We start from the raw sequence: 11,385 nt of genomic DNA, 5'->3' as shown, positions 1-11,385 counted from the left end.
ACTTCTCTGTGGCCCTCGTATTTGGCTTCCACTTCCTCATTCTCACCCTCCTCTCACCCCCACCCAACTGCATCTCTGAGGGAGGAAGGCCAGAGAGGAGCCTGCTGCTAAGAGGTCCCAGCCTCTGGGTGCCAGAGAGGGGGACGGCGCGGCTGGGCTGCAGGGCACAAGGTTCTGAGGGCAGAAGGTGGGCCGGTCAAATGGCAGTGGCCAGCATACCTCATTTCCTCTATCCCAGACAATGCTGGAGTGTCACAGCACTGTTTCCCTGAGAAACATTTCAGAATTAAACAGTCCTTAAGTGATCTCGAAAAGATGGAAATGCATCTACCCTATAACCCAGCAACCCCACTCCTCAGAATCTCCTCTAACCAGACTGCTACCCATGTGTACCAGAATGTCCACACAGCACCAAGAAGAGTCCAAATGCCCACCACCACTGGAGAAGACGAATAAACCACACAACATTCCTGCAGTGAAAATGAAAGACCCACAGCAACTTGCAATAACTGTAATGTTGTATGGAACTGTCATAATGGGTAACTCACACCGACATAATACTGAGTAAAACACATGAAAAAACACATATATAATTTCTTTCATGAAAAGTTCAACAACTGGACTGTATTCTTTAAGGATACATGGAAGACGAATAAACCACACAACATTCCTGCAGTGAAAATGAAAGACCCACAGCAACTTGCAATAACTGTAATGTTGTATGGAACTGTCATAATGGGTAACTCACACCGACATAATACTGAGTAAAACACATGAAAAAACACATATATAATTTCTTTCATGAAAAGTTCAACAACTGGACTGTATTCTTTAAGGATACATGCAGAGGAGGTAGAACTAAAAAAAAAAAAAAAACAGACATTATTATCACAAAGCCGATTTAACCGTGCCCATGGGAGGGGGAGGTTGGGGTTGGGGTTAGGAGGGTTGCCCAGGAGTCTTTGAGGGTGTTGGCATTGTTTTATCTCTGGACCTGGTGGTGGTTATACAGATATTTGCTTTATATTTTATACTTACTAAACCGAACATATGTTTTGTGCATTTTTCTGGCATAATTATTGTTTTACAATAAAAAACGAGAGTGTATTTATGTCAGTGCCAGCACCGAGCAGTGCAGTGAACAGAATTTGATATAAGCATGTAAGGCACAGGAAAGCAATGCTGAACCACAGCTGTGACTGCAGCCTGAGGAGCCTTGGCAATAACGGAAGATAAAGACCAGTATGCAATTTAGGATTGAAGGACATCCTTGGACACGTCACCACAGCCGGCAAAGATCGGCTGGTACTGGTGGGAACGGGCTGGAAGACAACTTGGTCAAGGCCTGTCCGGACTAAAGGGGATCTGAAGGGGCAGAAGACACGTGCAAATGACCATGCCTGAGACCCAGCCCCTCTTAGCCCCCGTAGAGCGTTGATTCAGCTGGACTTCCCACCGCAGCACCCCCTCTTCAGATATGCATATGTTTGTTGATTATCTGCCATTGGGCCCTGCCCCTTCAGAATTCGAAGAAGAAAATGGCTTTCAGCAGTGGCTGAGACAGGACCCTATGGGATGCATAATTAGGCCTCTGAGGCCACAGGATGAGCTTTCCTGACTCTGTCCCCTATGGGACTGATGTTTATCTAAGGTTGGAAGCTTGTTTTATTCATTCTTATTTCCCTAGTCAGGAATTGGCCATGGGCAACAGTTAATAAACGTTTTTTTTGTGTGTGAGCAGGTGTGTAGAGTGTATGCTGCAGAGACTAAGGCCTCATGTGGTCCCAGAGAGGCGGTCCACCAGGCTCCCTCCTTCTCTGGTCCATTTCCAGAGAGCTTCCTCAGGGGTGCACAGGGTTGATGCCCACTGGCAGTCCCTCGGGTATTAGAGATGACCCTCCGTTTCCTTCTCCAAGCAAGATATCACCAGTTTCCATGATTGTCCAGTCGCCCTCAGCATTCTGGTTATCCAGTATGGAGAGGCAACAAAAGCATCCAGATGTGGTCTGAACAAGCAGAACCATGGATGCGGATGGAAAATTGGGGTTTGCGTGCTTTGTCGGTCAATGTATCCTAACTGTGATGGTGACAGCTGCTGCCATGGCCTCCAACACGATTGGAAGATCTAGGGTTGCCGCTCATCTTCTTTCTTCCTTTGGTGTCCTCATGGCCTTCCCACAGATACTTTTTTGATGTAAAACTCCATGTGAGGTCCTTGTCACCAGTGTTATATTTCTCCTCAACTCTCCTGGAGACTCCTTGAGAGCTGGCTAGTGGTAGACACTCCATAGGTGTTCGCTCATATTATTTACTTTATTGTTTTATTATTTGAATGAACAAGCGTGAGTTCAATGTCATTAACTGAGCACATGCTATGTGTCAGGCACAGCTAGGTGCCAGAACAAAGCTGTGAACAGAATAGGCCCGTCCCTGCTTCCCAGACGTCCCAGACACTAGGAAGACTTGTTGATTGAAAGGCAAACTCTGATCGAACTCATTGTGATCAACGCTGCCACCACAAGACATTCCCTGGTTGCTCTCTGTGTGTTCAACTCCGAGTACTCCATCCCAGCCCTCCAGTGCTGGCAGGTGGGAGTTGAGGAAGACACCACTGTGAGAGTGAAAACACACTGGATTCAGAGCAAATTGACTTGAGATCAAGTCCTAGCTCTACCACAAACCTACTGTGTGACCATGGATGAGTTAACTTGACCTCTCTGAGCCTCAGTGATAAGTGAAATGGGGATCACAATACATCAAGAGAAGATCAAATAGGGTCAACACACTTTACAACTCCAGGGAGTGCTGTTCACATTTTAGTCTATGGGACCGCTGGTTACCTGGAAATAAATGAGAGCACCCATGCTGTGTGACCTGAAGTTAACAATCAGTAAATGGTAGCTAGCATTTCTGCACAAATTAGAAGGAAGCAGGATCACTCACTATAGGCCAGCAGGCTGCACAGGGTTTGGCCAGGCTTTGTTCTTCAGGGAAGGGCAGGGCTCAGAGAAGTGCAGGCTGTGATACAAGCAAATGCCAGGAGGCGGGGACTCCCAGGGCAGGTCTGGGAGAAGCAAGGCTGGTGAGGGAGGTGGTCTCGAGGCCTGAGTAAGGAGTTCTCTAGGAACAGAGAAAACACTGGAAGCTGGCATGGAGCAGGGGTGGATGAGACTAAGGTAAATACTTTAATTATTGAGTGCAAAGGATCGTAGAGAGCTACTTGTCCAGCTCCTGTGAGCGTTTTATGAAAGGAAGGATGGTTTTCATGCAAAAGAGACTCTAGAAAACGTTTTCCTTAGTAAAAAAAAAAAAAAAAGCTCAAAGCCACAGTCTGTGGTGGTTGGGGGAAGGACATCCTGTGGTCCGGTGGCTCTGTCTCACGTCCAGTGTGAGCTCCCAGGCAGTGGCTCAGAGAAAGACAAGTCTTTGTCTTCCATCCCGGGCTGTTGAATCTGCTCAGACACAGCAGTGTGGTCATCTGCTCATCCCAAGGCACCCAGGGTTGCGATCCTTCCAGCATCTCAGTCGATGCAGCACCGCATTTTCTCAGGTGTTATCTCCCCCGAGACTCACAAACCCTGTGAGGCATGTTAGACAAGAGCTATTATACCCATTGTACAGATGGAGAAACTGAGGCCACAAGTGGTCTAGTGGCTTATTTGAGGCTACACAGCTAGCAAGTGGCAGAGCAGGGATTTTAAGCAGATCTGGCCAAAATCCAATTTAGTGATTTGTCCTCTAAACTTTTTTCCTTCTTGTCCTAGCTTTTCCTGAGATAACCTGGATCCCCTTAGTGAGGCCAAGGACCGAGAGTGCTGTGAGTATTACGGGTGCATGAAAAGGACACAGAACCCTGCCCTGGGGGTCTGAAGCCAAGCCCTGCAGGCCCTGACTAGATGTGCCCAGTGGCCTCCTGGAGGACAGCTCTTCCAGAGCGACTCAGAGCCAGCACCGTCAGAGGTCTGGGGAGTGGGTCTAAGGAGGCAGCCATTTCCTGTATCACATCCAACAGATGCACTCTCCTCTGGGCATCCTTTTGGCCCCTCGCAAGCCGTGGAGGCCCACTCTGTACCCGGGGCTCCGGCTTCTCAGTGCCTCCCAGAACAAAATAGGGTCTCTCACCGAGGGGCTGTGGGCTCTATAAGACTGACTCTAACCAAGGGATTTTGGGCAGCTGCATATCCCCCAGGTAGTTTCGCAGTATTGCCGTTGTATCAAATCACCATAAACTAAGTTGCTTAAAATAACGCAAATTTGTTATTTTATAGTTCTGTAGGGCAGAAGTCCACAATGAGGCTAACAGGACTAATGTCAAGGTGTCAGCCGGGCTGCATTCCTTTCTAGGGATTCCAGTAGAGAACCTGCTTCCTTGCCCTTTCCAGCTTGGCCTTGGCTTGTGGCCCCTTCCTCCATCTTCAAAGCCAGCAAGTCAAGGCCGGTCAAGTCTTTCACACAATGCCATCTCTTTGGTTCTGATTCTTCTGCCTCCTTTTCCCCCATTTAAGGACTCTTGCAATTACATTGGACCCATCCAGATAATCCAGGAGAATGTCTTTATTTTGAAGTCGGCTGATTAGCAACCTTAATTCCATCTGCAACCATAATTCCCAGTTGCCAGGTGACACATACTCATAGATCCCAGGCATTAAGAAGTGGATATCTTTGTTCCACCATGGACCATTATTCCGCCTACTTCTCTGGGTTCTCCAAGGGACCCATCCTCACACATAGACAGGGGGCCAGGCCAGACCAGTCAGGATGTGCTGGCCACTGTCACAGAGATCCATTCTGCCCAGGTCCCCTCCTACCTGCCTGCTCCTCACTCAGCTCAGCCTGTCCTTTCTCCTCTGTACCCATCCTCTGCTCCCAGTCTTAGGCAGAGAGGAGCTGGGCAGGAGGAGCCAGGGGTTGTGGACACAGAGAGGCGGGTATAAGGCTGAATGCGCCAGGGCTGTAGGTGGCTCCCGGGGGCTGAGCACTTCCCACCCGGAGACCCTGCTCTTTCCAAGGACTAGGGCCAGAGCCTAGCTTCTGAGGACTTGCTCAGAGCCAGAGGAGTGGGTGGCCAAGTACCGGAGTCCTTCCACCTCTGCGTGCCTGGCTGCCCTTGATAGCCAGAGTTCACCTGGCGCCTTTCCTCGGGTGATGACTGACTGCCTGTCTGCCCTATTCATGTCCTCTTTTCTCTCTTCCCTAGTTTGCTCCGTGAAGGCCTGGGGGGATTAAAGCCCAGCAGGAGGGCCGGTGGGCAGCAAGGGAGGGCGGAACTGGACAAGGCCTTCAGCCTTCTAAGTAGGGTGACCAGCCTGCCCTAGTTTGACCAAGACTTTCTCAGTTTTAGCACTGAAAGTCTCATATCCCAGGAGATACTTTGGTCCTGAGCAAGGCCTTTTGAACCTTCTAATCTATTCTAGGTCACATCTGCAGCCTGGACAGCTGGCCCTTTGGACCCTGGGATGCCAACCTCTGCTTAGTATCAGCGCAGAGAAACCCGGGAGCGGAGGAAGGGACCCAAGCCAGTGCCGGGCAAGCGCAGACTCCCGCGCGCGACGTTCCCGACGGAGTCACCGTTGGTGGAGACCATGCCCGTGTCTGCACAGAACAGAGCTCCTAGATATATATACAAGGGAGTAAAAAATTATATTTGCGCCCTGTCTCTAAAAATTTAACAGCCTGATGACTCCTGGGTGGTGTACTGGAGGTGGCTCAAATCGTTTTTATTTACGCATCTATATTTCTTACTCTGTACAATTAAACCATGTTCCTGTTACTTGTGTACATTTTTAATAAAAGAAAGTAATTAATAAAAAAAAGAAAGCAAACACTGACTCAGCCTTCCATCTCCAGCAGTCCTGCAGAGGGGCACGGATGGGTTGTGCTGTATGTCGTAGGACACAGTGGCCCTTATTCTGGGGCCTCTGGCTGCCGGTCGGTCATGGCCCATTTTGTCCATGGCCCATTCTGCAAGGACAGAGCTAGTTACCACTCACTGTGCCCTCCCTGTCTCTCAGCCTGCTCCCCTGCACCTGAGTCTAGCCTGGCTTGTCCCCCAGGGAAGGACTCAGAGAAGGTGGGTGGGCAGTGAGCAGAGCAGGGGAGCAGATGCTGACTGCAGCGTTTTGCTGACCCAGGGTTTTGCAGGAAGTGCTCTCAAGTGCCAGCTGTGCCTGAGCACTGTGAGAATATGGAGGCGATGAGCTGCTTACCTCTGGGAGCTTGCCGTCTGGTTAGAGAGGTTGGGCACCCCACAGACAGGAAGGGGACAGGTGCTGGATGGTGAGGTGCTGGATGATGAGACTCTGCCTCTGTGGGCTGTCAGATAAGGGAGGGCCCCAGAGCAACATTTACATGTCTTAGTATGGCCAGAGACCAAAAATGAGGTCCTCTCTAGTGACCTAGGGCAGGTCCCCCAAGTGGGGGCCGATGGTCCCCTGGGCTGAGAACTCTGGCTGCTTGACAGTGCATGGCAGAAGGGTGGTGATGATCCGTCACCTGGCTGTTGATTCTTGGAAAGTTGCACTTCCCTTCAGGCCCTCCTCTCTGCCCTATCTCCATCCCTTAACCCACCCCATCCCCTACCCCCTATACGGAATGCCAGATTCTCACACCTGCAAGGCCAGTCCCAACCGTGGCTCCGTGGCTCCGTGGCTCCGACATCCAGTTCCTCTCGCATCTTGGCAAACCCAGCAGGAGCACTGGGGAGAGAGCCCTGCGACCCCGGTAGAGGCAGCCACCTTTCACAGACAAGGTCAGCGGCCCCCACCTGGTCCACCATCACCCCGGTATGGCCAATGTGACAGAACTCCTTGACTTGTTCTTAGCTTTAGAAAGTAATCTCTCTCTGGCCTAATGACTCTCTCTATCCACCCCCAGGCCCCTGAACATCACCCCCATGTCCACACAACCCCCTCGTGTCATGAAGCTGGCTTTCTCAGAGAAGCCTGGCACACTATCCCCCACCCCCATCCTGGGACTATTGTGGCCTGAGCCACCTACTTCACTTATGGACTAAGATCCCGGGTGTTTCCCTTCACCTCTTTGAGCAAAGGTGTAGCTGAGTATAGTTTTAACTGTGGTGGAATAATTCACTGCTCCTGCCCTAATTCCAGGCAGATTCTGAATTGAGAGTATGAGGGACAAGTGGTAGCAGAACTAAGCACCCCACATCCACCTGGCTTTTAAGAAGGGCAGAAACTGAGAAGGGGACCCAGGCCAGTGCACGGCATTTGGCCAGAAACAGAAGTGAGGGCCCCACCCAGGCTTCCTCTCAGCCCCATCTGGAGGGTGGGGGCGAGCCTTCCCTGGAGGAAACCTACATGTGAGTCTGAGCACCTACCCGATATAGGGCAGTCACCAGCCAGCTGTCAGGGGTGCTGGATTTTCTTAGGCACCAAGAAGGCGGGATTAGATTCACAACAGCCACAGGGTGACCCCAGCCACGTGACTGAGAGTTAGGATGCACCCCCAAGTGGTCCTGACTCGATCACCAGAGTCCAGACTTCTGAGGACCCCAGGACCAAACAAAGTGTCTAGTTTAGAGCAGAACAGGAGAACTCTAGTCATATTGCTCAGACAAGTGCTGAAAAGTCCTCTTTGATCCCTGGAGCTAAGATAAGGTCTAGCAGGCCATAGTGCCCTGGAGCAGGGAGCTGGTTCACAAACAGACTTGTGTGGCTGAGCTCCCCTCTGCATGGAGGTCAAGTTAAAGATGATCTGTGTCCCACCCCCCAAGGGCCTTCACCCCTCAAAACTGCAGGTGGCCTCCAGGACACAGGTGAGGCATCCTTCCCTTTGAGAACCAAGCCAAACCTCACCCCACTGAGGCCCTGGGGCCTGTAGCAGCAGAGCCATGTTGCCTGGGGGAGGGGTGTCACAAGGGCTGAAGGCAAGGGCAGGGTCCTATACAGAGTCCAGAGCATCTGCAGCTTTTGCTGCCTTCCCTCAGTGTCCCCCAATACTTTCTTGGCATGTGGTGCTGGTGCCCTGCCGTGGGCAAGCTCTCCCAGACTTCCTCCCCGGGCCTCAGTTTCCCCCCTGCAGGCAGCCTAATATTGTGGAACCAGTCTGGGTTCCGGGCACAGACAAACGTGGGTTGGAATCCAGGCCCCACACTGATTAGTGGGGTCATCTCGGGCAAGCGCCTGATGCCAGTTGAGCTCTGGTTTCCAGATCCGTGAACAAGGGGCTATGACGGGTGCCGGTGTCATGGTGCATGTGGGGTGTTCGGCACAGTGCCCGGCACAGCGTGAGCACTTGAGGACCATGTTGTCACTGCCCAGCCAGACTTTAAGGTCCTTTCCAGTTCCGCCCATTTCTGAGCTCGCAGAGCTGGTTAAAAGATGGCAGGCCGGAAGCCTGCCTCTCCTCTTACATCTAGTCCCCATGTCCTTGCTTCGTTGCCTCCAGTATCTTCCCAACTGAAATTAAACTCTTAGCATTGACCCTCTAGGCCCGCCTCACTATTGAGACTGCAAAAGTGGGGGTTTCTTCTACAACGCCCCACCTCAAGAAAATCAGCAGAAATGGGTCTCTTGGGAACTGCCTAGAGCTAGAAATACCATGTGGCCAGCCAGCTATTCCCTCGTGCTGCATTCGACTTGGCCTCACAAGGGAGCCCTGGCTGACAACGTCTCACTCTGCCCAGAACTTTCACTACCAGAAAAAGGAGGGCACCAGACCCATTCTCCCTTCCCAGGCCTCCTGCCTCTGTGACCCGTGGCACAAGTGAGGATAGGTCAGTGCAAAGTTCCGATGACTCACAGGAACCCTCACACGATGGGGTTAGTCATGCCCAAGTTAAGAAAGGGTGTTATATCTGACAGACACAAAGGCTCCTGAGGAAACCTGTGCTCCGCTAATACAAGGATTTTTGGATCCGTGCAAACAGTGTGAAAGAAGAACAAATGGTTCCAAAGAATGACAGCCTGGGCGTGACCAGCCCCACCAACCAGGGGGCATCACTCTCAGAGGAAAGGACTCTACCTCAACCAGGCCCTGGCCTTTTCCTGGGACTTTGGTTCTGTTTTTGGCAGTCCCCACCTGAGACTTCCAGGGAGATCTGAGAAAGCTCTTATCTGTACACAGTGCATTGAGAGATGTTCAAAACCAATATACCAAGAAGGGATGGTTTGCCTCTGTCTTCCCTAAAGATCTTCTGCTGTCATGAGCCTCTGTGTGGGCAGCCAGCATATTAGCCTCTGGCTTTCTTCCTATTGCCAAGTGAGCTGAATGAATAAACCAGCTCAATTAAAGTGACACCTTTGGAGTATGGCAAAGAAATCCTGTGACTAACCAGAAATGCCTTTGAACATCTATAGACTTGGCAGAGTTCTAGCTGGTGTAGCTGAGCCCCACTTTGCCACTTCACCCCATTGGGAAGTGGTCCTCGAGGGCAATGATGTCATCATAATCCCAACAAAACATGTTTCAGTGACCTCCTAGTGCCCTCAGCCAAGAGTTTCCACCATTTGTGCTTAGACTGAAACTCTTGGAATGACCCACAAAAGCACTGGCAGAGCTTTAGAATGACCTTAAATTATTATGCCCAGATTTGGCTGAGATTGTACTGATGTTGCTCCATTTCAGGCACTGTTTAGCTAGTGAGTTAGTGTCAGCTGCCACCACCCTTAGGTGAGTGGGCAGACCTTACTGTTTTTCCTGTCAGGCATGGGCTGAGGTCCATGGTGGAGTATGGTGGGACAGCTCACCTTTCTGGAAAGTCTTGCTCTATCCCATATTCCTCCACATCCCTAGGACCCAGTTTTCTTACGATGCAGAGGGGGATAGGACATTCCATGGAGTTAGTCCCAATCGTTTAGGACTCCTGGGGTAGGAAGAGCTGGAGGAGCTCAGATTGGGAGCCAACGGAAGGAATTCCTCTCCCTTTTTGGTAATTTCCAACTGATGAACTTTGTTTATTAGAACTTGAGAGACTTCCACGGCTACCTGGGACTTCAACATACCCACTGCCGACTCTCCATCAGGGATTAGGTTGAAGAACAAGAGTGCAGAAACCAGAAGCAATCTCTATTTCTGGGTTGCATCCCTTCCCTTCCATCTCTCCTCAATTCATTCTACCTGGCTCCTCACCACCCCCAGCCATCCTTATCTGGAAAAGCCAGCCACTAGAAGACCTTGCCAGGCCCCCAGTTAGAAGCCATAGGAAGCTAGTCACCCCGATCTGACTCTTCTCAGTATGGGCTGGGCCCTAGAAGATCTGGGAACACTCATCTTATCCATTCCTCTACTTCTAGGTGAGGCTACTCTTGAAAAATCCAGGTGGATCATCTGATGGGCAGAACTGAGACTGGGGTCTATTCAGGCATCCGCATGCAGAATACCCCCCACCCCCAACCCCACCCCGCCAGGTCACCTGCTACTCACACAGCATGTCCAAGATCAGAGAACAATACTTCTTGACCTTGGCAGAGAATGTCAGATGGACCTTCACCCGTTTTCCAGTTTTTTTTTTGTTTTTTTTTTATCATTTTTTCACTTAGTCTTCTCTTCCCCACCAAGGGCTCACACTCCTTCCAGAGGGCTGGGCCTAGAGAGGGGATCACAGTCCAAGTGGATTCTGGGACTAAGGACACAGATGTATCCACAGGGCTTTTTTTCTGAGCAATCCCCTTACTGCCATAGCCTCAGTCTCTGGCCGATGCTAGTGATTCCAGCTGACTTCCCTTGGCCCAGCCTGCCTACTGCTTGGTACTGCTTACACCCCAGGACCAGAGACTATGGAAGGAGATGAGAAAAGCCCAGACCTTCCAGCGACTTGGGTTTTATCTAAAGGCAGCTTTGCCATATATCAGTGGTTCCCAGACTGTGGTTTTCAGAAACACTGTTCTGATCAAACATACCCCTTCACAGAGGTTCTGTGTGCATTGGCACAGCCAGAACCCTGAAAGGACATGAAGGGAAACCTGCCTCATGGAAGGTCATCCAACGTTTCCTAACACATTTGTGCATAGACCTGTCTCACAGTACAATGCAGGGCTGGTATTCAGCACTAATAGTTATTGTTGGCTGTCAAAAAAGTAAAATACTGTTGAACTGGCAGGTAAATAGCCCCGAGCCCACCCCCAGTGTTCTCTCGCCACTCCAGCTCCTCATGCAGTATCTACCTGCACTGTCCAATATGGCAGACACTGTTCACATGCCTATCAAAATTTTAACCAATTAAATTTAAATTGCAGTTCCTCCATGGCACTGGCCACAAGTCAAGTGCTCAGCTGGCACACACGACTCTGCTACTGCCTACTGTGCTGGACAGCAGAGAGAACATTTCTGTCACCACAGAAATTAGACATCAAGGAAAGCCTGGCACAGCAGACCTCAGGGACCTTTTCTGAGCTGGAGCCTGTTCTAATTGTCTGCGACCAATTG

General features: G+C 50.7%; 1 protein-coding gene across 1 annotated transcript; it reads left to right on the top strand.

The window, feature by feature from the left end:
* Positions 1-397: 397 nt before the first annotated feature.
* Positions 398-5,822, top strand: CUNH5orf56 (chromosome unknown C5orf56 homolog). The gene is given in 4 exon segments (XM_025040600.1): positions 398-539; positions 3,765-3,817; positions 5,475-5,646; positions 5,649-5,822. Coding segments are annotated over 4 exon segments (474 nt in total). The 3' UTR covers positions 5,756-5,822.
* The last annotated feature ends 5,563 nt before the right edge of the window (positions 5,823-11,385 follow it).

Source organism: Pteropus alecto, unplaced genomic scaffold, assembly GCF_000325575.1.
Source record: "Pteropus alecto unplaced genomic scaffold, ASM32557v1 scaffold78, whole genome shotgun sequence".
Lineage (NCBI taxonomy): Eukaryota > Metazoa > Chordata > Mammalia > Chiroptera > Pteropodidae > Pteropus > Pteropus alecto.
Note: the sequence above shows the minus strand (reverse complement) of the source record. Positions and strands in the feature narration are given on the sequence as shown.